The 23,112-nt window shown below is 38.8% G+C and overlaps 1 protein-coding gene across 3 annotated transcripts; it reads right to left on the bottom strand.

Annotated features, from left to right (window-relative positions):
- Positions 1-1,432: 1,432 nt before the first annotated feature.
- Positions 1,433-21,265, bottom strand: sacm1lb (SAC1 like phosphatidylinositide phosphatase b). Of its 3 annotated transcripts, XM_008432832.2 has the most exons (21): positions 21,161-21,265; positions 20,606-20,703; positions 18,708-18,782; positions 18,474-18,601; positions 16,760-16,909; positions 13,451-13,510; positions 12,806-12,839; positions 11,814-11,915; positions 11,206-11,291; positions 10,654-10,740; positions 10,493-10,561; positions 10,346-10,390; positions 9,803-9,882; positions 9,571-9,669; positions 9,339-9,477; positions 6,813-6,882; positions 6,094-6,166; positions 5,473-5,566; positions 2,566-2,658; positions 2,434-2,491; positions 1,433-2,098 (listed from the first exon to the last, which is right to left on the bottom strand). In XM_008432832.2, the coding sequence occupies exons 1-21, from the start codon at positions 21,187-21,189 to the stop codon at positions 1,962-1,964; spliced, it is 1,806 nt and encodes a 601-aa protein (XP_008431054.1). In that variant the 5' UTR covers positions 21,190-21,265; the 3' UTR covers positions 1,433-1,961. The 3 variants fall into 3 exon arrangements, with proteins under 3 accessions (XP_008431054.1, XP_008431055.1, XP_008431056.1); XM_008432833.2 differs by lacking the exon at positions 10,346-10,390 and having other exon boundaries at positions 21,161-21,204; XM_008432834.2 differs by lacking the exons at positions 1,433-2,098; positions 2,434-2,491 and having other exon boundaries at positions 2,616-2,687.
- Between the last annotated feature and the right edge of the window lie 1,847 nt (positions 21,266-23,112).

Genomic DNA, 23,112 nt, shown 5'->3' with positions numbered 1-23,112 from the left:
TTCTAATCATAACATCACATTTCTCCAATGAAACGTTAATATCCATCCATCCATTTTCTTGCACCCTTGTCCCTTAATGGGGTCAGGAGGGTTGCTGGTGCCTCTCCAGCTAACGTTTCGGGCGAGAGGCGGGGTCACCCTGGACAGGTCACCAGACTGTCGTAGCCTGTCGTTAATATCCATTTATCTAAAACAGCATCTTCCTCCTCATGTCTTGATCGTAGCAAGAGTTTAACTTCTCAGGATGTGGTGGAGTAGCGGGTGTTTGGCATAACTGTTAAGTTTTGGACTTGAGACTACTACTGAGCGGGAGGTGAAACTAGCGTAAGTGAGGAGGGTTTAATACGAYCAAGCATTTTACATGACGGGTGGCAACACCAGTCTATACTATAAAAATGTGATTAAGATTAGAGCCKWAATATGTTCTATTTCCAAAACAGAAAGGCTACGTAATGTTAGCCAGCTAACAAATTACTTTTGCTATCCTAGCATATCAACTAACAGCTAGAAAAAACAAAACACGAACCTTTGTAGTCAAACTGGTATCAATCAGCGAGGAATTTGTCCAGTTTAGATTATGTTGATGAAGAAAAAGTGTTTGCAAATAGTAATATATCTTTAAATCGTATGTGTGGGGGCAGCTTTAGAGTCCAGAAACAGCGTTAACTACACACACCGGAAATAAAGATACACAGCTTCGAGCCATAACGGAAGTTGTGACGTCATGTGAAAAGGGTCTATTCTGTAGCTTTCGGTGTTCTTCTAAATCTGCTCCTTAGTCGCATCTTTTCGGTGTTGCTACTGCCTCTAGTGGCGTGGGGGTGGTAACACAATATAATTACATTACTAAATCAGAATACCGCAAAGTCTTTAATTTTTTCATTCTCTTAAGAATGTAGAGCTAATAAAATGATCTAAAGACCTTAAAGTGGTTCCAGTTTCTCTCGATGGCCAACCTGTTGAAACTGTGGCACATTTTAAATACCTTGGGTCGTTCCTGGACAGTCAGCTCAGCTGTGCTGAAAACACTGACTATATTTTGAAGAACTGATCTCAGAGACTACCTTTTAAAAAGACTTAGTGATGTTGGGGTGACCCAACTAGACTAGTTGGGTCACTCCCATGTCTTGAGTTTGGGGGGGGAAAAAATAATATTTTATTTATCACTACAGAAGGGTTCAGTGAATGCGCATATGAAACTGGTGGGTTTCGGTACCTCAAAAAAGGTTAAGAACCACAGTTCTAGATGCTTTGCATCCAGAAGTGGGAAAACCTGCAAAATCGACAGTGTATTAAATACTTGTTCTCCCCACTCTATGCGGTACTGCTTAGTCATAATGACCCATCCACAGTCACACAGACTGGTAGCCAATTTCAGGTTGTCTTGCTCAATAGACACGTGGACAAGAACTGAGAAATGGAACCAACAGCCTTCTTATTGACAGATGTTTGCTTTACTGACAGGCATCAAGTCATCCATAAATTGGTGCTGTACAATACTCACTTTGAAACAGGCCAGGGCAAAAAACTCACAAAGCTGCTGAACAGCAAAATCTAATCTATGCTTTGACAAATGCAAATATAAAACATGTACATTCTGAAGAGTCATTCATTTACAACAATGTTGTCTTCTCAGTTATCAGATATTAATGTACTCAAAAGGATAATGAAAAAAGGGACTTTACATGAGTGCTCAGCATTCTCCTAACAGCTGATGCTACTAGGACACCAGTGAACACACAGTCCTGTCCACTACAACGGGTTACGTGTGGACAGCAGCAGAACCCCTGCAGAATCTCCCAGTACCAGTTGTTTCACACTGGGCTGGTCGTGGTAGCCATCATCCTTGCCTGCTCTGGTTGTGTTTAGTACAGGCTCCAGGCCTGCAGATGGCGATGGTGGGGGGGAAGTGATGACATGTTAAGGTCGCCAGGGCCCAGCTGCTTTCCACACGCACACATTCAGTCCAACTTCTCCTTCTGAACCAGCTTGGGAGCGTCCACAAAGTCCCGTCCATTAAACAGGATCAAGCCACCTGTCAGAATGCTGGATGTTCCCCAGAACAAAACATAGGCCAAAGTCTCAGTCCACGTGTCACCTGAAACACACAAGTCAGTAAGTTCTGCACCTTCCGTATACCTACTGAAGACTCTACACATTTATATGAGATACAACTTCAATAAGCCATTTAAACTCGTATGATTTGGTTTTGATGACCTTCAGCTTTGAAATACTTGATCACATCATGGACCCTGCCTATAACTGACAGAGTTCATTTATATAGCTCATTTTCAGCAGCAAGGCAGTTCAAAGTGCTTGAGTAGACCCTCTGCCCTACAGCTCCCCTGCCCTAGGGGCTGGGTGATGTCAAAAGTTCTCCATGCCATTAAAAATCAATTACTGCTAGTCTTAGTTCACCAAAATGTTTCTTACCAGCCATTAACAGACAGATGATGCACATAGAGAAAGCTACAACCATGACAATAGGCAGCTGGAAAAGAAACAGACAAGAATCCCAATTAGTACAACAACACAACTCTGTTTGTATCCTTGATGTTTCCTTACAGTTAAAAACTTCCAGTCTTTGGGGTCTTGCAGTGGAGTGATCCAGTCTGCTTCATCCACAGCATAGTTCCCCAGGAACAAGTCAATGGAGTCCTGGTTTAAAACACAAACAGAGGTGGCTTCTACCCTGAGATGATTTAGGACAGTGTTTCTCCACCCTGGTCCTCACCGCCCCCTGTCCTGAATGTTTTAGGTGTTTCCCTTCTGCCACACTTGAATTGTATCTCTGGGTGATTAACAGGCTTCTGCAGTTCTTGATGGTTATGCAATCATTTGAATCAGCTGTTCTGGAATAGAGGCTCATCTAAAACATGCAGAGCAGGGGGGCAGTGAGGACCAGGGCTGAGAAACACTGATTTAGGATGTCCAAGTCAGCCTGACTTTACATGACAAACTGTGGCCAGGAAAGCAATTCTTTATTTAGAGTCATACTAGGGTTTTATTCTCCTTTATCTAAACTTTTTATATATTTTCAAATTGGAGAAAATACTAAAAGCCAGTGTAACCATGGTACAAGCAGAAATGTAATGAACTAAAGGGGAAAAAAATAAGCAAGGAGAAAAATAATCATAAAATAAATATTTTGATGCCCCTTCAACATAGCTGAAAAGGTATTATTTCCAGTTGAATGGAAGCTGGATGTCAACAAGTAGATGAGTGGGCAGAGCCCAGCAGGAGCTGCCCCAAGACATTAAGGCTCATGTTCACCCTCTCCGTTGGGATAATTCCAAACACTTCTTTGTACCAATGAATTACTGCAGGAGGCTGTCAAGAATATTCAGTTTTGCAGAATACATTTCTGACTTAATAGTTTATAAATCAGCTAAAGTTTCTTACCCTTTATGCCTTTATCTGGAGAGGCCGTCTCTTTACTCATTTCTAGAGTTTGGATATACAAGGAATTCTCAAAAACAATGAATATATTTTCCAGTGTTTATCTCTCATTTGGCCCACGATGGTGCTACAAGGCTTATTCTACCTATCCATAAGATTGGCAGATTCATCCATCCTATGTGTGATTTCATTAGTTTTAATACTTTGGTCAGGTTATGGCTCAGCAAGTACCCAGCATTAGGCTTTATGTCAAACCCAAATATGCAAATTGTGAGTCACACCAGCAGAAAAAGAGAAGGGTGGATAGAAGTAGGTGTTTCATTATCAAAGTCCTGATCATGTTAAATTCAAATCATTTAGACCAGGGGTCCCCAAACTTTTATCTGTGAGGGCCACATAATTTTTCCCTTCTCTGCTGGGGGCCGGAGTCAGTTTGTAACAGAAAAAGTGTGACGATTGCAGGAGTGCTTAAATATAAAAATGTATTGTTTTCCAGAAAGCACAATTAAATAGCATTCTCTGGGTTCTTCACAGAGAAAAATCCAGAAAATAACACTATTTATGAAATAAATACTATTTTCCAGACTATAAACCGCACCGGACTATAAACTGCAACCCCAAATTATTATTGTTTTAAACCACTAAACCACAATTTTGTAACATTTTTTTTTTTTTTACAAAAAATAAGCCTCAGATATCTCTGCCGCTCCAGGTTTTCCACAACGATGCAGCAGCAGCAGAGGGGGGCGGACACCCAAAATTTGAGTCATAACAGGTCAATTGAATATCACATTTATTAGGGTTGAAAAAGAAAAAGGTGCCAAGTTTAGATTTGACTGAACTGATTACGGTAGTTTCCGAACGGTAACTGTAACAGTAAAAGTGCTGATCCTTCGTGTTGCTACTAGCATGTGCTAAAAGAAAATGGACGCTTTCTTCTGCTTCTTCTKCTTCTGCTTGTTCTTCTTAGATTTCAACAGCAGCTTGCATCCATTATTGTTGCACTACTGCCATCTACTGGATCCTAATATCTATACCTCAAATTCTCATAATGATCCCAGTATTATCTTTTTAAAAAACAAAAAATCTTCTTTTCCCCTCAATGCTATTTAACTGATCAACAACATTCTCAAATTTCAATTCCCTATTAAAACCTAAATCCGTTTTAATGGGCGTTTTCTTCTTTTATTTCCAATTTTGATTTCCAATGATTCACTTCCTGCTAAAGAGCCCCCTGGTGGTTGAAGAAAAATTCACATATAATAAGACACAAGGTTCAAAGCTTAGGAAAAAAGTAGCGGTTTATAGTCCTGAAAATACGGTATATGAAAAAAAATCTGAATGCTCTCTGGTATTGTTCAGGGGGCCGGACCAAATGTGGAGGCAGGCCGGATCCGGCCCGCAGGCCGTAGTTTGGGGACCCCTGCTTTAGACAATTGTACAATTCACACATCTGCAACACAGCAGTGTCTCCAGTTGAGTCACTGCTTTGATGAGGCTTTAACACACAAATCCTAATCCTTCAATATAACGCGGTTCAGTCTCGCTGCTTCCTTTTTTTGTGCAGTTTTTTTTCACAGTGCATCGTGTTCTGCGTCCTGATTGGCTAAACAGTCTCTGCGGTTCTTCTCTACCTGTGTGCCAATAACATTAGGGTATATAAATATAATACAGATTGGCCATTCAGGAGATGGAAACTGAAACTTTGAATGCCAGCTGGAAAAAAACTGTGGCCAGAGGCAGCAAAACCCGACCGGAGGCTTGATGAGATCCATCGCTCTGCCGTAGATATAGCTGTGAATCTGGCGGGGCGGGTTGGAGGAGAMGCTTTAATGACATGACTCCGGATCACATTAAGGCCCGATTGATGCACACGCACATCCGCTGACCTGAAAACAGGTTTTGTTCTCTGGTTTCAATGTAGAGTATTTAATTCTGCTGTATAATAATTGTAAAAAATAAAGGTAACTACTTCACGGATTTCACTTATCGCGGGTTATTTTCAAAACACATCCCCTAAGAAAAACGAGGGATCACTGTATTGCCTTCAAGCAGAGGACTGACTAAACTCACCTGCCTGTAGCCATCTGAAAAGTTGTTCTTGTAATATCTGATTGCAGAGTTCCAGCCATCCATCACAGCACCCCACACAGTCCTCTTCCCCGTCCTGAAACACACAGAACACCACTGAAACATTTTTATGAAACAGTATCAACATCAAATAAATCTTATAAAGCTATTTGCAGATATTCTTTGAGTCATAAGAGTGGTGACGTATGGAGCCTCTGAGAGTAGTTAGTTATACCAGGTCTGCTGGTGATTGTCCACCATCAATAGTCAGCAGACAGAATGCTGGAAGTCACTGACTAGAATTTTTTTAAACTACAGTACTTTGAATAATTAACTGAGCATACTGTACTGCTTGATAACTAGGATAAACTGGAATGTATGCGTGACTAAATTAAAATGATTTTTTTGTAGAGTGCTTTGAATTGACACTTGTGAAATGGCGCTGAATGAACTGAATTGAACGTGAATATGAATAGGCAAAGAGGCAAACTGATCCTTGGTCAAAAGTTCACATAAAGGTAGTGTAGTTAGTTTAGTCATTAAAACTGACCTAGTTTTACCTGAGACTTGTACAGAGAAGAATGAAGACAGATCAGCTGGCTGTTAGATGGTGAAAACACTGACCTGGTGAAGTCTGTTTTTAAGGCACCAGTTCCAGCATACTGCTTGGCACATGCATCAGCATTGTCTGCCCACGCTGCAAAGAAATACAATAAATTAAGAACATAAAGTGATAAACATTAATGTTATTAAGGCCTCCATTTTAACTATGAAGTTTTATTAGATGTCAAATTTAAAGTCTAGACAAGAGTACAGAGGCCAAGGAGTCAGAGGGACGTGAACACGTTGAGGTCCCTGTTCACCTCACTGATCATTGAAACCAGAACTGAACAATATGTAACATTTGTCATCATAATATTAATATGTGAAGATTTGCAATCTCATTTGACTACTTAGTTGTAGGGTAGTGATATGTAGGGAATATTAATTCCCTACCAGGGGTTTGAAAGCCACACATTCAAACCTGTAATGATAATTGATATAGCTATATTGAGCATTTGCATTGCAATGTCAGGGTTTTCTATGATTGTGCAGAGATGCTTGAAAGCTACCAGATTGTTCAACTGGAAGAGTTGGTGCTGTGTAACAGGCAGACAAACAGTGTGGTGCCAGACACTGAGGGGCCCCTCAGATATCCTGTAAACTACATTCCTTGGATGTTTGGAACTGTACCAGCAACACAAAAGGCTTAACTGTCACTATTAAGAGATGATGTTGTTATAATAATGCTTGAATGGAACTGAGAGTATAGTTAACCTACTTTTATGTGGGGAAATGCTCACCATTCTTATAAATCTTCTCAAAATCAGTCTGGTCTTCGATCTTCTGTCCCAGGTGGAGAAGTCCCATTTTCTGCAAAGACACACCCATAAATATCACCAGCTGGTAGAACCAAGAACACACACTAAAAGTTAAAATTTATGGTTCAAACATTTCTTGTGTTTCCAGGACTTTTCTGTGAAACTAACTATTCCTTTATTCAGTCTCTGTAGTTCTGTAGGCTGATAATGATGACTCATTGTTTTACTTACTGCTGATTATTTACTCTACCAAACTCCTTTAGGCTGGTCATCACCTAGTTTTGTTTACATTTTTTCTATTCAGGACATTTAAAGTTGAACATTGCTTTATGTCTGTGACTGGCAGAATGATTATCACTTCAATAATATTAGAAGCATGTTTGTTGATGGTCAAACCAAACAGTACTTGACCAGCAATGCTGTAGTTTTACAGACCTCCTTCAGCATATGAACATTTTAGGAGAAACACATGCACTGAATTCCACGACTGAACTTAAACCTTTCATTAAGGGTATAAACTGAGAAACAAGTAGAAGTTTCAAAACTCATCAACCAAAGAAGCACATGAAAGTACATGCAACAGCAACATTAGCTTGTGAACAACAGTGAAAAAGGAGCAATACAGCCAATAATTAAGACAGGGGGTAAAAATTGGGGTTTGTTGTTGTTTCTTGTTTATGACTTAAAACCTACAACCACTACCAGCAATAAGTAGGAGGACAGAGAGTGGAGACATTTTCAGAAACAACTCTTAACAAGAAATTAGCTTCAGAGAAAACAGCTGAACCAGAGAAGTAAATACCAGTCAAACTCCAGCACAGGTGAGGTAAAAAAAAGTCAGAGGCCATAGTGTTGGTCACTTATTTAAAAAATTAACAGCATTAAAATAAATGTAAACTGTGACAGCCCCACTAAAAAAATATTATAGTTGTGATGCAACCTCTCTAAGACATACTCCTCTCCTAGCAGTGCTAGGACAGGACATAGATCATCAGTGTTTCTCAGCCCTGGTCCTCACTGCCCCCCTGCTCTGCATGTTTTAGATGAGCCTCTATTCCAGAACAGCTGATTCAAATGATTGCATGACCATCAAGAACTGCAGAAGCCTGTTAATCACCCAGCCCAGCTCAAATGGAGCACCAGGACCCACTGGAGTATCCAGGCCATATTCCACGCACCTTACACAGCACATAGAAACCAAAAGGTGCCTCACTGGAGCACAGCGCAAGCACCATACACCATCTAACAGCCAGCTGATCTGTCTGCTGTTGCTCAAGATGGTTCTTGATCTCGAGTGAGAGTGCACTACCTATGAGGAAGCAATATGGGTCGGAACCAATCATGGTGGGCCCACGTACCTCGAGAGTGAAAATTCTCAAACCAGAGATACAATTCAGGTGTGGCAGAAGGGAAACACCTAAATCATGCAGGACAGGGGGGAGGTGAGGACCAGGGTTGAGAAACACTGGTATAGAACAAAAACAGACTATGCCCAAATAATCTAGTCCAAGTCATTTTTATTTCCATCACCTCAAAACAAAGGTATTGTTTTCAAACTCAGAATAGCAGCTGCTGAAACTTAACATCCACCATCATTGTTCAGCATGCTGTGAGGAAGAACATGGACACTGAACAAATAAGCAGCTGTCATCATCATTTGATATGCTTTGATATGTTGAGTACTTTATGTATCATCCACAATTAGTTTGACTTTATGTTTACTTTTGGATGGTGTTCACCATGCTTGTTCTATTGCCAGTTTGCAAACTGACTGAAATATGAAACCCCATTTTAGGCTAGTTTGTATCCTAAACTGGATACATTTTGTGTTAGCAGCGTGTATCTGCCCTGATAGCTTCATTTTTTACAAGAATCAAAAGAAAAAAGATTCATACGTGTATTTAATGTTTATAACACAATAAATACACTACTTTTTTCTGTTAAAATAAACTGATATCTCAGTATTAGTGTCTGATATTAAAATAATAAAAGGCTACTTAGAAACAAGACCGCTCGCCCCCTCAAGAAGATCACGACATATAGCAACTGTAGGTCCTCATAGTTAATATCACTGATTTTATCAGCCTTTTTAGTAACACTGTCTGCTGGTGGGAGCATGTGTGACATGCACATGCTCCCACCAGCAGACAGAGCTTACAGAAAGAGTTTCAAAAACCTACAAATTAGACAAAAATATCAGCATTTTTCCATGCCACGGTCTTAGCATGACGCTCAGGAGGAACGATGATACTTTCTGTCCTGCAAGTATCATCACGAGTAACCATTATTTTTGTTATTAAAAGGAAGTAGGGGTGTACCGATTGCAGTTTTCTGGCCAATCAACAATATTTAAAAAGCTTGACTGATTTTGGCCTACAACAATTTGTTTCTGTACCAAATATGGCAACTTTTTTAAGACTACAAGTTCTAGAATGTTTTAACTATTTTTACTGTAAAACATTAATTTCCTTAAATTTTTGTGTTGACATAGTGCATGTGAGGAGATACCTGCAGCTGTGACTGTAGGGCGCATCGGGCTAGCAGACTCTGGATGACATTGGTACGGTCCAGACAGTCCATGCAGTTGCTCCGAAATGTACCCTCTTGGTTCATCAGTACCTTCCCTTCAGCGTCCACAAGGAAATATCTGAAACCATATGTAGTGCACACCATGATGTTTGATGAACAGCAACCCCTTATCTACTTAATGGATAAGCCTAAAGCCAAAAAAACCACTGACCCAAATTCATCCTGTATTTCAGAAACACTGTCCAGTAAGATCTGAAGGCGATGCCACCTCATCCGACTACATTCCTTGTGAAAGTCAAATGCTATGTACCTGCAGAGAAACAATCTGTTAGACAAAAACTCAAACAAAATTCTTTAAGAAGCACAAACACCAACACATTATAAATGTACAGGCAGAGCTGAATCATGTGAAGACTAAGGGGTAAACTTGGAAGTGATCTTACTTGATCATACCATTACCCGAGCTGGTTACCATCTTGTCAAATGCTAGCTCCAAAGGCTTTTCAGAACCTTTTTGATTGATCTGTGGAAGAATAATCAAATTTGTGATTAAAACAGCCCGTTCCTAATTCAGTCAATATGTACCTTGTCTCAGTAGAATCGCCCCTAACATGGTGGAGAAATTTGAGTATCCCAGGTGGAGTCTCCCATCCCAGATTAGCCTCAAAGGAGGGGTTAGACAAGACCGATTCAAACATTATGATAGGAGTTGGACAGCATAAAACTTCAAGGAAGTTTGGGGACAATGTGGTGCGGTGGGGGTTCACTGCATAGTACCTTGGATTCATCAAGCCTTGGTTCCTTGGGCTGAGTCCATTTGGAAAACAAACTATGACAAACTGGGAGGAGGAATGCCTAGTTCAGGTGCTTTGGGAGTCAAGTGGCAAGTGAGGATGGAGACACAGGTATCCAAGACATTCTGTCTCTAGGGACATGGAATGCTACCTCACTAGCCACTGGCACCAGGTAGTTATAGTTAAACTTACCTCCACACAGAACCGGGACACTGGAACTTTGCTCCTGGAGAGGGGCTGGAAATTTATTTACCCCAGTGAAATCACTATCTAGCTGTCTGTAAACTTTACAATTTATAGGACAGAATTATAACTTATAATAAAACCATGTTTGCTCACCAAGTTCAAAATGACTTGTTTTCCATACAGAACAACCTGGGAATCAAAGTGCCTCTGGAATCCATCTAACTACAACAAAAATCAAAGAGAAAAAGTACATAAGACATTAAAAGTAAAAAAAAAAATGTAATGATTTATGTAAAATAAGAATGAAAACTGACATGGTTAACCACTTTGCTGATCTGTGGCTTTGGCTTGTACTTCAGATTGGGCCTCTGAGACCAATAGAAAGGGATAGAGCCTCTGGTCTAGGAAAAACAAAACATACTGCATAAGGACAAAATTAATGTGCTTACACACATTCGCTCTTCCATCTGAACAAATTAACTGGGTTTAAAGTTTAAAAAGCTTGCACTGGTTTTGCAATCCATTTTTAAATATGATAGCAAAGATGCACTTCAAAGGTTTGTATGTCTCAATGAATGTGGAAAATGGGAAATGCAGACTGAACAGTGGTGGAAAAAAAACTACGATCAAGAAACAGAAAATAAAGGCAAACATTAGCAGTCAATCAATTTAATTTGTTCGGTCATTAACAGACCTAGTATCTCAATTTTTTTTTAAAAAGCAGCCAAATCAGCACTGTGAAGATCTAAACATTAATGCTGTCCCTTTACAAAGCCCTGACATAAAACAAAGAACACTAAAAGCCATTATTGATTGGTTGACTTTCCCACTGCTGAATGACTTGGAATCTCAGCTGTTTGACTCACCTGCACAAATGAAGCCTTGTAATTGTTGTATTGCACAATTTGCTCAGTTTCCACAAAGTTAGCAGCATGGCCTTCTGAATCAATGCCTGTGTTAAATTAACAACCAAAAAGACATTTATCTTGATGTCTGCAAAAAGCTGGTATGCTGTGGTAAGAAGCATGCAAATGATGTAATTACCATTACATGCTAGAAAAACAGAAACTTATTTAGAAACTAGAAGAAAGTTCATTTTTGCCTAAATGATCAAAATAGCATACATGAAAATATAAACTTTTGCACTGGTTTTATTGTCATTTACTACAAAATCCTAGTCATTCACTAATGTGAACATTGTACCATAACATATTTAGAACATAATTATCAACATGCAGATAACGCAATGCAATTTATAACAAAACAAAAACAAGCAACTTTAAAAGTGTCAAAGCTTTACACAGTAAACGGTTGATTAAAAACTGCAACCCCATATTTCTGGGTACCAACCCCAGTTTTGCTCATCACATCACAAATGACAAAAAAGTATCAGATATTTGTCTCCAGAGATCCCGCAGGGGTCACAGAGCAACAGGAGACATTAGCCAAGTGAAAGGCAGCTTACAGCAGTTACCTCGGACATAGTAGCGGACGCCAGCTCTGAAACAGCTTCTTCTGGAGATGATAATCCACTCAAACACCTTTCCATTGATGGAGCTCGAGTTAATGGTAATGACTGGGAAGGAAATATGTTAAGAAACCAACAATACTTGTACATGGAAACAAAAGGACTCAATGTGACACATAACAACAACCAAGAAACAATACAGAAACATACCTCAGACGAGATTCAAGCGGGGATTTGTTTTTTGCTGGGTTCATTATAAAATAAGATAGACTTCAGTTAATGCATTGCTGTTTGTATTTAACCTTTTGATAAGCACTTTAGAGTGTTAGTATGAAGCAACAGTCAGACATGCTTCAACTTGCCTGTGGCTTTGCTGATGGTAATCCTAAATTTCCCCACTGAGATTAAAGGTTGTTTGCATTCTAATCAAGGCACCAATTAATGATTCTGACTTCTAAGGTTAATTTTCAAATGAAACCAGAATATTTCCAATAAATATTTTAAGTTACTTTTAGTATGCCAACATGTCTACTGTTATTTTCCACTTTGGTTGAAATCATTTAAATGCTTAAAAAATTTGTTTTGTAAATTGTTGCTTTGAAATATCAAATGTATTAATGATAAGGTACATCTTAAATGTTTGGCTCAAACAAACATGGCAAAAGTTACTCTTGTTCAACTTCCAAAATCAGACATCAGTTTATTTGTTCCCGATCTGTGTGGACATTCTGCTCCACCACCAGAATGGAGTGATTATATCAATGTTGGCCTTGTGATTGATTGGTAATAATCCAGTCTAATGCAGAAAAAGACTACGATTTCATCATTTTGTGATCAATTTATACAATGAAAAAAGGCTGAACGACTTGAGACTCTCTCTGAAGCAGTGTAGTAGAGGAACATGTTTTTATTGAAGTTTATGTTTTCATCATTACACTTTCTAACCTTAGTTTTATTGGAAAGAATAAACCAAGGCAGACAGCCACAGAAAAGGATACAACCATGGACAACAGGATACACAAACCTGTGCAACTGTAAAACAGGTGAGGAAACATTACCACGTGAACAATTCAAACACACACTTCCTCCCCAAACTTTAGCTGGTTCAGCAGCCCAACACAGCAGACAAGACACACAGCTACTATGCTTACATTTGTTAAGTAGGGGTGCACAGATTATCGGCGCCGTTTCCTTAATGTTAGGAGATCAGTAATTGGCCGACGCATGTGAAGTCAATCTTATCCGCAGATCTTCTCTACGTCAGCAAAAGTCTGAAAATCAACCTCTGTCTTCTTCTGCTCTCCTGTGAGAGAGGTTTGACTGACAGACCAACCAGGTCATGTCTGCATGTTTGCAGTAAACAATATTCGTTCTTAAAGGTAAAGGTGGTAAATTATCCGTCCTGAACAACTTTGGAAGCCACTATGTGCTTCATCATCCACTGACATCGATCCATCAGTTTAAGTGGCCTACCACTACATGGCTGAGTTGCTGCTGATCCCAAATACTTCCATTTTCTTATAATACAGTTGACAGTTGACCGTGGAATATTTAGGAGCGAGGAAATTTCATATTGCAGACGTGCTGAAACTTATTTCTGGTGCTGGCAAAAAGCTATTAAACAGGTCACTTGTGTATTCTACCTCTGGCTGTGTCATAAACTCCCGTAGCAGGTGGCCATTCCAAACAAAGCGCTGATCTGCCTGGAACAAACAGAGTTAACATGTAAATGGGGATACAAGAATCACACTGACAGCAGATATGACATTAAAAATTTATGAACTGCAGATTTGCAACAAAAAAAAAAAATCAAGATGAGCACAGGTGACAAAAAATGTAACAAGAGGAAGCAATCAAGTCTTTAAAATTTTTTTTTTCATATTTTCAAAGCACTATTATTATTGTAATTAGAGGTGTGCCGATCAATTGGTCACCGATCATAATCGGCCGATTTTCGTGAAAAAGTGTATGATCAGTGATCACCGATCATTGGCTCTTGTTGCCGATGCCGATCACCTGCATCTCATTTCTCAGCCTGCCTGTGCAGCTGGTCTCCTCTTTCCTTCACTCTGTGCAAACGCGCAGCAACAAATCCTAAGCGATGTGGAACTATAACGCACTGAGTGAATGGGGAAGTTTGATTGTTGCAGCGGAAAATTGAAGCAGGTCAAAATGCATCAACACAACGAATCYAAYATGACATAAAAACAATGCCATACTTGACGGAGTTTGGCTACATGGAGGCTCACTGCAGTAAAAAGACATGTGGAGGATCAGATAGCAGGTAAAGCAGCGCACAGCTACAAACACTCACCCAGATTAGCATGACGGTCAGAAAGCTAAACAAATAACCCGCAAAATTATTTAAGTCTTGGAGCTGCGATGTAAGACGCTGGTTCTGCTCTCGCTGTTGAACCGCTGCTACGCTACAGGTAGTAATATTTSACAGACGGAGCGCCRCYKCTGCTCCACCTGGTAGTGACTCTCACACCGAACCTCTGCTTAAAGCTGCAGCATCTAACCTAGCGGTTCTCAATGTGGGCGGTACCGCCCCCCCCAGGGGGCGTTCAGAGGACGGCAGGGGGCGCTGGCGGACATTTTTACAAAAGGGGGGCGCTGGGATGCCTTTGGGGGGCGTTTGGTCGAAGGTAAGCTTTACACCTTAAATGCACAACAATACCAGTTTAGACTTTGAGCAACTTGGTAAAACTGTATTGTGTAACATTAAACCATGTTTAGCTGCAACTGTATCGATGGCAGCTCTTCTTCTATTCAGTGTTTGTAGCTTCATGGCTCCGCATCAGTTCAGCGTTACACCGGCTGATGATGCTGCTGTGATTCACTTTGTCTGGTATTTATGTAGCTACATATGTTTTGGCAGTTCTGTGATCATGTCAAAGCAGCAATTGATTTTAAAAAGTGTTTTATTTCCGTTTGAAAGCTGCCCGCTACCATGGAAGGACAACAGAAAATCGCTCTTATAAACATGTAATTACTAAAATCTCGATACCCTCACTTTGTATCCCTCTGAAAAATGAACMCATTTAAATAAAGAAATCCCTCCATGGGTGATACCACGATAGAGAGCGTTCATTTTATAGCGTTAACACGGTGCTGTAAGTGGTCCGGTATGAAACGGGGTGATAGAACAACACAGCACTTTTAAATTTCAATAATCAGAATGCAGAAATTGTTTCCGTTGTATTAAAAGGTTTATGTCATTCTGCCTTTTCCCCATCGATATGTTTCCCGACCGCCCTGCACCTTAGGGAGTTAAAAAAAAAMWAAMAAAAAAAAAAAAAAAAACTCGGCACACATTGCGCAAAACGCTGAAACAGGAGAAGCAGGACATAAAATGGAGCAACGAACTAGATGTGAATTATGACATAAAAACAGAGAATCCGACGCTGAACAGTGAAAAAATCAACACATGATGTGAAACACATGACGATTAGACGGCGCAGCAGGTGATGAGTGAAGATTACTGATGGTCAATAAATGATCAAATAAATCTAGCAACAGGAAAGAAACTAAAGTGGACATAGCAATAAACCAGGAGAGGATAATGCTAATCAAATGAAACTAAATGGAAATATATGAAGAACAAAATGCAAGAATAAACTAAGAAACTAAAGTAAATACGGAGGAATAAACTGGTATGGCAATACCTTTCGATCAATAATTAATACAGAGACTGTATGGCAAGAATAAACAGACACTATTTCCAGATAAAATGTAAAATAATATTGTTGAAATGTCATGGGTAGGGTCGCAACCACACATTATTCAGGCGGATGCGAAAACATAAATATTAATGATTCAAGAAGATATGTGCAGGAAATAAACAAGAGTTGGTTTCTTGTTCCAGATAAGAACTCAAACTCCACCCTGTCAGGCCTTAGCCTCCTCTTTGCTATAACATCTTGCTACACCAAACTTACAATCTGGAAGAAATTTAGAAAAAAATAACAATGAAATGAGCATCAGTGTATGAATGCGGTGCAAGTACTTTGGAGTACACAGACTTGACGAAAAGCTGTACAAGTACAGGCCAGTTATCATTTATCAGAATTTTCTTTGTAAACCATGTTCTGTCTGACGTCAAGTCAGACTTATCCTATCCAGTCAAAGGTCAGCTAAAATTTCCTTGTTTATGTTTATTTTTTAAATTCCAGAAAAATACAATGTTAGCTGTATTCTTCCGTCACTATTCACAGTAAAATAGGTCCTGGGATAAAAGTAAAAAACTCTGAGGGGAAGAAGTCATTATTCCTAAAGTGGTAAAATATACAATCTAAATTGCAGTTTGCAAATGCAATCTCTGACTGAGATCTTGTTTTTCTGCAGATATGTTCTACAGTGTGATTAAATTAAAAAATGTCAGTGTTTGGCCATAATAACCACTGTTATGTTTGATAACTTCAGAACACAATCACAATGTTAAAATTTGGATGCATGTTACGATTGGCTGTTTTGCTGCAGGAGGGACTGGTGCACTTCACAAAATAAATGGCATCAGAAGGAAAGAACATAATGAAGTAAAACTGAAACACTGGTAGGCTAAAAAAGGTCTACACCGTTTGTGTCCCTAAGACTGGGCGTAAATTCTAGCATGAACAGCTGATGGAAGGAACAAATGGAATGGGGAGTTTTCCTCAACAGTTGCTAAAATAATCTCATCAGATTGTGTTGGATGTGCCATTTGTACTGAAAGTTTTAGAAAACATACCCACTAGGATTATTTTAGCACAACCAACATGCTAACTGAAAAGTTAGAAGTCAATGGCAATGTGAGCATAGTGTCTGAATGTGGGCAGGTGGTGGGGGGTTTATCTGAAAAAGAATCTATTAGTTACAAATGATTCTGAAACATTTTTGTTTGAAATTCCAATGGTTGGTAGCAACAACCGTGTTTGAGAGAAGTGTTATAAAGGCTGCCTGGTGTCTCTTACCCTCTCCAAAAGACTCATGTCTTGAAAATCTGGGCTTGTGTTTGCCAGACGCTGCAGGCTGTGGGTCAGGTCATAGTCTGTTGCAAAGTAGAGGCCATCCGTATGAAGCACACTGCTGATCATGGATACAAAGGTTTTGTTGTCTTGCATCTGCAATAGAAAATTCATAGATATAAATCTCTTTCCAGGTTCTACTTCATTGTTCTGATCACCAAACATTTAGAACTTTCTAGAATTGTGCTGCTTATGGTGGCAGCTCTGTTACATTAGCTCGGATTTGTTCCTTTCTAGACTTTTGTTCATAATATTTTTTGAGAAGTTGCATGTTTGGACAATATTCTCTCTGACTTTGGATGCTGTGTAGCCCTTTTTTTACTCTCAGTTGTTATGATGTATAGCTATGGCAACAATGTACTGTTTCTACAACTGGGAGTAGCTGATTAGCATATGAAAAGCTAACACCAGATCACTAGTGAGAAACTGAGAAGTGACAGCATTTCCTCTGCCCATATCCCCCAGAATGATGTGCGGTTCTAGATGAATATTCTAGATATTGCATATTCTATCAGATGTTTGTAACACTTTATTTTAAGAGGTGTGCAAAAGGCATAAACATGACATAACATCTGTAGTGAACATGAAGAAATCTTCACATATGTTTGTCTCTTGTGTCATTCAGTAAATAATATTTTTAATTCAAAGTTGCATTAAAAGTCCACTAAAAGTGTCAACCTTGCAGTATCTTTTTTTTAACCAAATGACACTTTATGACTCCAGTCAAACATTCACAAAGACTCCTTCGTGTTCATGACATGGTGATATGTTTATGACATGTGTCATGTCAGTCTTATGCACACCCTTCAAATAAAGTGTTACCAGATGTTTTATTTATTGGTACTGATTCACATGTATATCATAATGTGTATAGTTATTGACTTAGTGTCCAGCCTTACTTAAAAGGTTAATATAATCCTAAGGAAAGATGCAATGCCAACCCAGTCTGGTACCTGCTTGATTTTCTACACCAGCTAAAGTTTAACTGATACTTTTATTTAAATCTTAAAACACATCTTAAAATACTTAATTACATATTTTAAGATGTGAAGCTGATACACATTTGAAAGTACAATAAAAATGTTGAACAAAGTTTACTCTACAGACAGCTGAGCAGCTATTTGTGAAGTAATTCATTAAGTGAAAATGTATTACTCTAGTTTGCTGCCATCTAGAGGAACTATTGTGAATAAGAACAAAAACAGAACCCTTCCAACCTTCCCAAGCCTGACTTCTATTCATTTAGACACCGTTAATCTCACTTAAAATCCCACCACAGATTTTCAAAAGCCTTTTTTCCAAGTCAAGTCTCAGTTCTCTAATGACAAAAATAAGCATCGAACCCCAAAACATCCAGTGCACCTCTAACTCAGACCTGCTGATTGTTTGAACATTTGATAATCATCTTTATTCATTTATTTTATTCAGTTTCAAAAACTGCAAAAGGCTACATGATTATTAATGAAAATGTGAAGATACCTTTCAACATGTATAAATGTCACTAAAACAGGATTTCATATCCTTCTGAAGCAAGTCAGCTTGTCACACAGACCTGCTGTCTCTTTTTGATCTCTAAGTAGCAGTTTGGACATAATGTGCGGTTTGGGATGCTGCTTCTGCTTGTTGTCCTTCTGCTATAGTGGGCCATGAGAGAACCAACCTGGTCATCGTTCAAGTGTAGTACTGTCTTTTTGTAAGAAATGATGTCAAAGTTCAGAGCTTTCCACACAGCATGGCCCAGTAAGTCTCCCACCTTCATCTTCTTTGTGATCACTATGAGGTACATGCCTAGATTTATGAAGAAACCAGATCATGGAGGAGATGAAAGCACACCAATGAGAGTTCAGACAGTTTGAAATACTCCAGAAATATAATCTCACCATGCTGAACATACCTGCTGGCAATCGAATAGTTCCCATAACTCCACATATTGTCATGGTTTCAGCTGACACAGGAACATCGCTTCTCACTGAGGTCCAGAAATGAGACAATGGTTAGTGGCCATGTGTTCTAAAGTAAAGAACTTCTATCTCACTATGAATTAAGTAGGAAAAGTAGGAAAGCTTTAAAGCTCAATATTTACAAGAGCTATAAATAAATAATGGACAGCTCTGTCATAGATCTGTCAGTCTTACTGGCAATCCAACATTGGCCATGTGATGCTTCCACTCATCTGGACACACTTCACCTTATGGCTCAGTGTCTTGCAAAACGACACTTTGACATGTTGGGCACAATCAAATTAACCACCAACTGTGGAACGTGTGCTTCACCACAGGGAAACTGGTTGTCTCACATTGGAACTAGAGATGTAACGATTCCTCAATTATTAAAATTCCTGGAGAAAAATTGATCTGCCTGGAAGTTTCCTTAAATTATGTTTTATTATTTAGTGCACCGTATTCCGGCCGGATCATTATTTGTGTTGTGCAGCGCTTTCACTTCCCCCTATGAGTTGTTGCTAAGTGGTAACAGCATAACGTCAAATTTTCTGGGTTTTTATCGTGTTTTGGGGGACTGATGAGCAATCTTAAACAGAAAAACTGAAGCAGCAAAGTTAGACAAAAACAATCCAAACCTCTGGTACATGCCATTTAGCAACATTTCAGACAAAAAAATTATTGTCAGCCAAAATCAGAGTCAGCAGGTCAGGCTTTTTAAAGAGCGGTAATCAGATTGGCCAGAAAGCTGCAATCGCTGCACCCCTAAAATATGCAACAATATTCTTACTAGGGCTGATCATTACAAAGAAATCACAGGATTTCAATATTGTTGAATATTGTAATGAGAATATCAGTTATAATGAATTCATATACTTCTCACTTTTATTGCAATGCTGTTCAAATGACCCTTGACATTTTGCATCTTTGGCCTTCCCACCATCTCTGCTGCATTTAGACTCCAGCCAATCAAATCAATCAATCAATCAAATTTTATTTATATAGCACATTTCAGCAGCAAGGCATTTCAAGGTGCTTTACATAATTAAAGAAAAAAATTTAAACAGCATGTGACACTGAATAAACAGTAAGAAAGAGAAAGAGATTTTGAAAAAAAAGCTAAAAAAAGATAAAAACATACTTTTGTAGCCAACAGCTTGAAGGCATTACTGCTGAACAAAATGAATTAATGACTCCACAAGTCTAATAGCCATAAAATACGTTTCATCCCAGGCACTTCATTGTGATATTTTTGATTTATGTAAGGACCTAATTATAATACTCCAAACATTAGTTCTTTAGTAAAAATACATAAATAAAATCACGACTTTATCATGTTATCTAGTATTACTTCATTTACAAGTTGATTAAATTATAAAGTACGTCAAATGTAAATATAAATTTTACATTGTCTGTTCGATAACTTTTCTTATAATGGATTAGTTTCTAAAATTAGTAAGAAGACTGACTAAAACTTTTCAAAACCAGTATATTTACTGCATTTTAACTTTGATGCTTTTTGTGCCATGCAGGTAAAGCAGTTATGATTGGAAAGATCTTCTGTTGCACTGCTACCCTACTCTTTTTACACAGGTAAAACAGCATGTATAGATTTGTAATTATGGCTGTTGTTTTGTTTTCCATTTCTTTGTTCCTTATAAAATCAATCTCTTCCATGTGCCCTCCATCCGGATGAGGGCAGACAGTCTTGGAGTCTGGCTCTGAAGGAGATTTCTTGTTTTTTAAAACACATTTTCTCACCACTGGCGTTTGAATGCATCCAGCACAACTACAATTTTAGAAATACATTTAAATAGAAATAATAATGCTTAACAGGAGGGTGATTGCTTACCAGTGAGTGACATCTCAGTAGATACTCTATCAATGACCAGGACATCCACGGAGTCATCATCACTTTGCTCTATGTAGAACTTTTCCATTGTGGTGTGCCTGGGACAGGAGAACAGATCACATCATCACTATGACACCCGCAAGGCTCATCAAAACCCTCAGCTGGTGCTGTGGACCACACAACTGAGCAAACTGGAAGCCTAACTATAACTGCCCGGTGGAAAGCTGAAAGATAACCGACAGCGAGCTGCTGCTGGGACTAGCAGCGATAGAGACGAAACCCAAGACCGTCAACACCACGCCGCTCCGACCTGAAAGAACCTTCATCAGTCGCTTTAATGTTCTGCACTCACTGGTACTGCTAACTTGAAACAGTCGCGTTCTTCTCTAAATAGGGAAACTTTCTATGGTGTAACATGTTGAGTTAGCTTTGTAAGATACGCAAATCGTATTTACATTTAAAGCGAAAGTGAAGCGTCCACTGTTTGTGTGGTCAAAGCTTCCCATGGGTCTAAAATTGGAATAAACAGAAAATAAAGCCACTACTTATACTTACAGGCGAAAACTACCCGCAGTGCTAGCCATCTTCTCTCTTTAATATAACCTCAGTGACGTGTCGTTGTCTTCTTTTTTTTCGTGGCGGTTGACAAGTAACACGTAGATGTGCATTACCGCCATCTACTGGAATGGAGTGTGGACCTTAATGCTAAATATATTTTACACAAATTTGAAAAAAAAAAAATCTCTATATCCTCTTTATCAATTTCATCTTCTTGAGGTATTTTAGTAAAAAAAATAAAAGATTCAGAAGTGGAAATTTTGTCCAATATATCTTATTTAACTATTGCCTTGTAGTCTATGTACTAATTCCCTCCTCTCAACAGAATATTTGTAACAAACAACAAAACCTGTTTCACCGTCTTTTCTTGAAAACAAAAATCACATTTCCTGTTGGATGTTTTTCCATTTTAAATAAAGTACTATTTAACCCTGTATGATCAAAATGTAATTTGGATATTTATTCCTGTCTATTTCTCCTCATTATAACAACTTTCCTTGGAATGCTAAAAAGCTACCTTCCAGTTCTTTCTTTTTCCCAGGGTTTCTGCCATTTCCCCTTAACCCTTTGTTTAATAATCAATTTGCTTTCTCCTTTATGGTACCAATAATATAACAATTTTTTGTTGCTTGGTTTGCATAGTTAACTGAAAACTCATTACCATCCATCCATTTTCTTGCACCCTTGTCCCTCAGTTGGGTCAGGAGGGTTGCTGGTGCCTCTCCATCTAACGTTCCGGGTGAGAGGCGGGGTCACCCTGGACAGGTCGCCAGTCTGTTGCAAAACTCATTACCTTGTATCCCAATATGTGATGGTACCCATGTGAAAATAACTAATAAACCTATTGTTTGAATTCTATAATTAATAATTGATTAATAATCAATTAATAATTGAATTTCAAAAAGTCTGGTCTACTATGTGAATAATTTTTTTTAATGAATAGAATAACAAACTTGAATCTGAACAAATTACACTTCTTAATGGACCAATTTCCTCAATCCATTGTAGAGATAAAACGATTCCTAGTATCTCTTCTGTATAAACTGAGACTCCAACAGTAGGTGATTTTATTTATATAGCACATTTTCAGCAACATGGCAATTCAAAGTGCTTTACATTAATTAAAAGGAAATACAAAGAAAATAACAAACCAAAGGAAAGAAAAAAGAGGAAAGAAAGCTAATCTCATGTTGTTCTACAGCAGGGGTGCTCAATACTCGATCGCGATCGACCGGTCGATCAAAACCCTAACCCTAATATAGGAAATAGAAGATGTCTGTCGAATCGTCAGTAATAGCGCTGCATAAATCATAAGATATGGCGACATGTAAAATCAGCAGCGCTTCGCTTTCACAGACGGTGGGACTTTGTCCAACTTTTAGCGGCACTTGGAAGGAAAGCAAGCCCCTTTACGGAGGGTCGGATCGTCGGCGGTCTGAGTTGCATGTAAATATTTTTCAAATGCCGGTAGAATTCGAACCATGTAAGGTAGAGCTTTTTTTTTTTTTTTTTTGCATATAAAACCGTAAGAATTTTACTTTTCCGACAATCCACATGTCCCAGAAGCGCTGCATGGCCGCATTTACGACTTCACAGATTTATAGTAAACGGAGGAACCAGACACATGAGGCATATCCATTCGCGATATCCATCTATATGGTTTTTAGATCTGCGCAATCACTTCCTGGTTTGGATCTCCCATTCTTACGTCGATAGCATAAGATATCGTGAGATATTTTCACAGTACTTCATTTCCCGTCGGACTTTATTTTCGGGCGGGTACAAAATGCTGTACCATACACAATGTGCCACGTATACAGCGTACTGCACCACCTATGAGGAAGTGGTGTACAAAACGAAGCCACGTGTGCTGTACACGTTTTTTTTTGTTTTTTGTTTTCTATATAGATCTTTATTGAGAAACAGTAACGGTACAAACAGGACAAAAA

This window comes from Poecilia reticulata, linkage group LG16, assembly GCF_000633615.1.
Source record: "Poecilia reticulata strain Guanapo linkage group LG16, Guppy_female_1.0+MT, whole genome shotgun sequence".
Lineage (NCBI taxonomy): Eukaryota > Metazoa > Chordata > Actinopteri > Cyprinodontiformes > Poeciliidae > Poecilia > Poecilia reticulata.
This window is presented reverse-complemented; position numbering and strand designations above follow the sequence as displayed.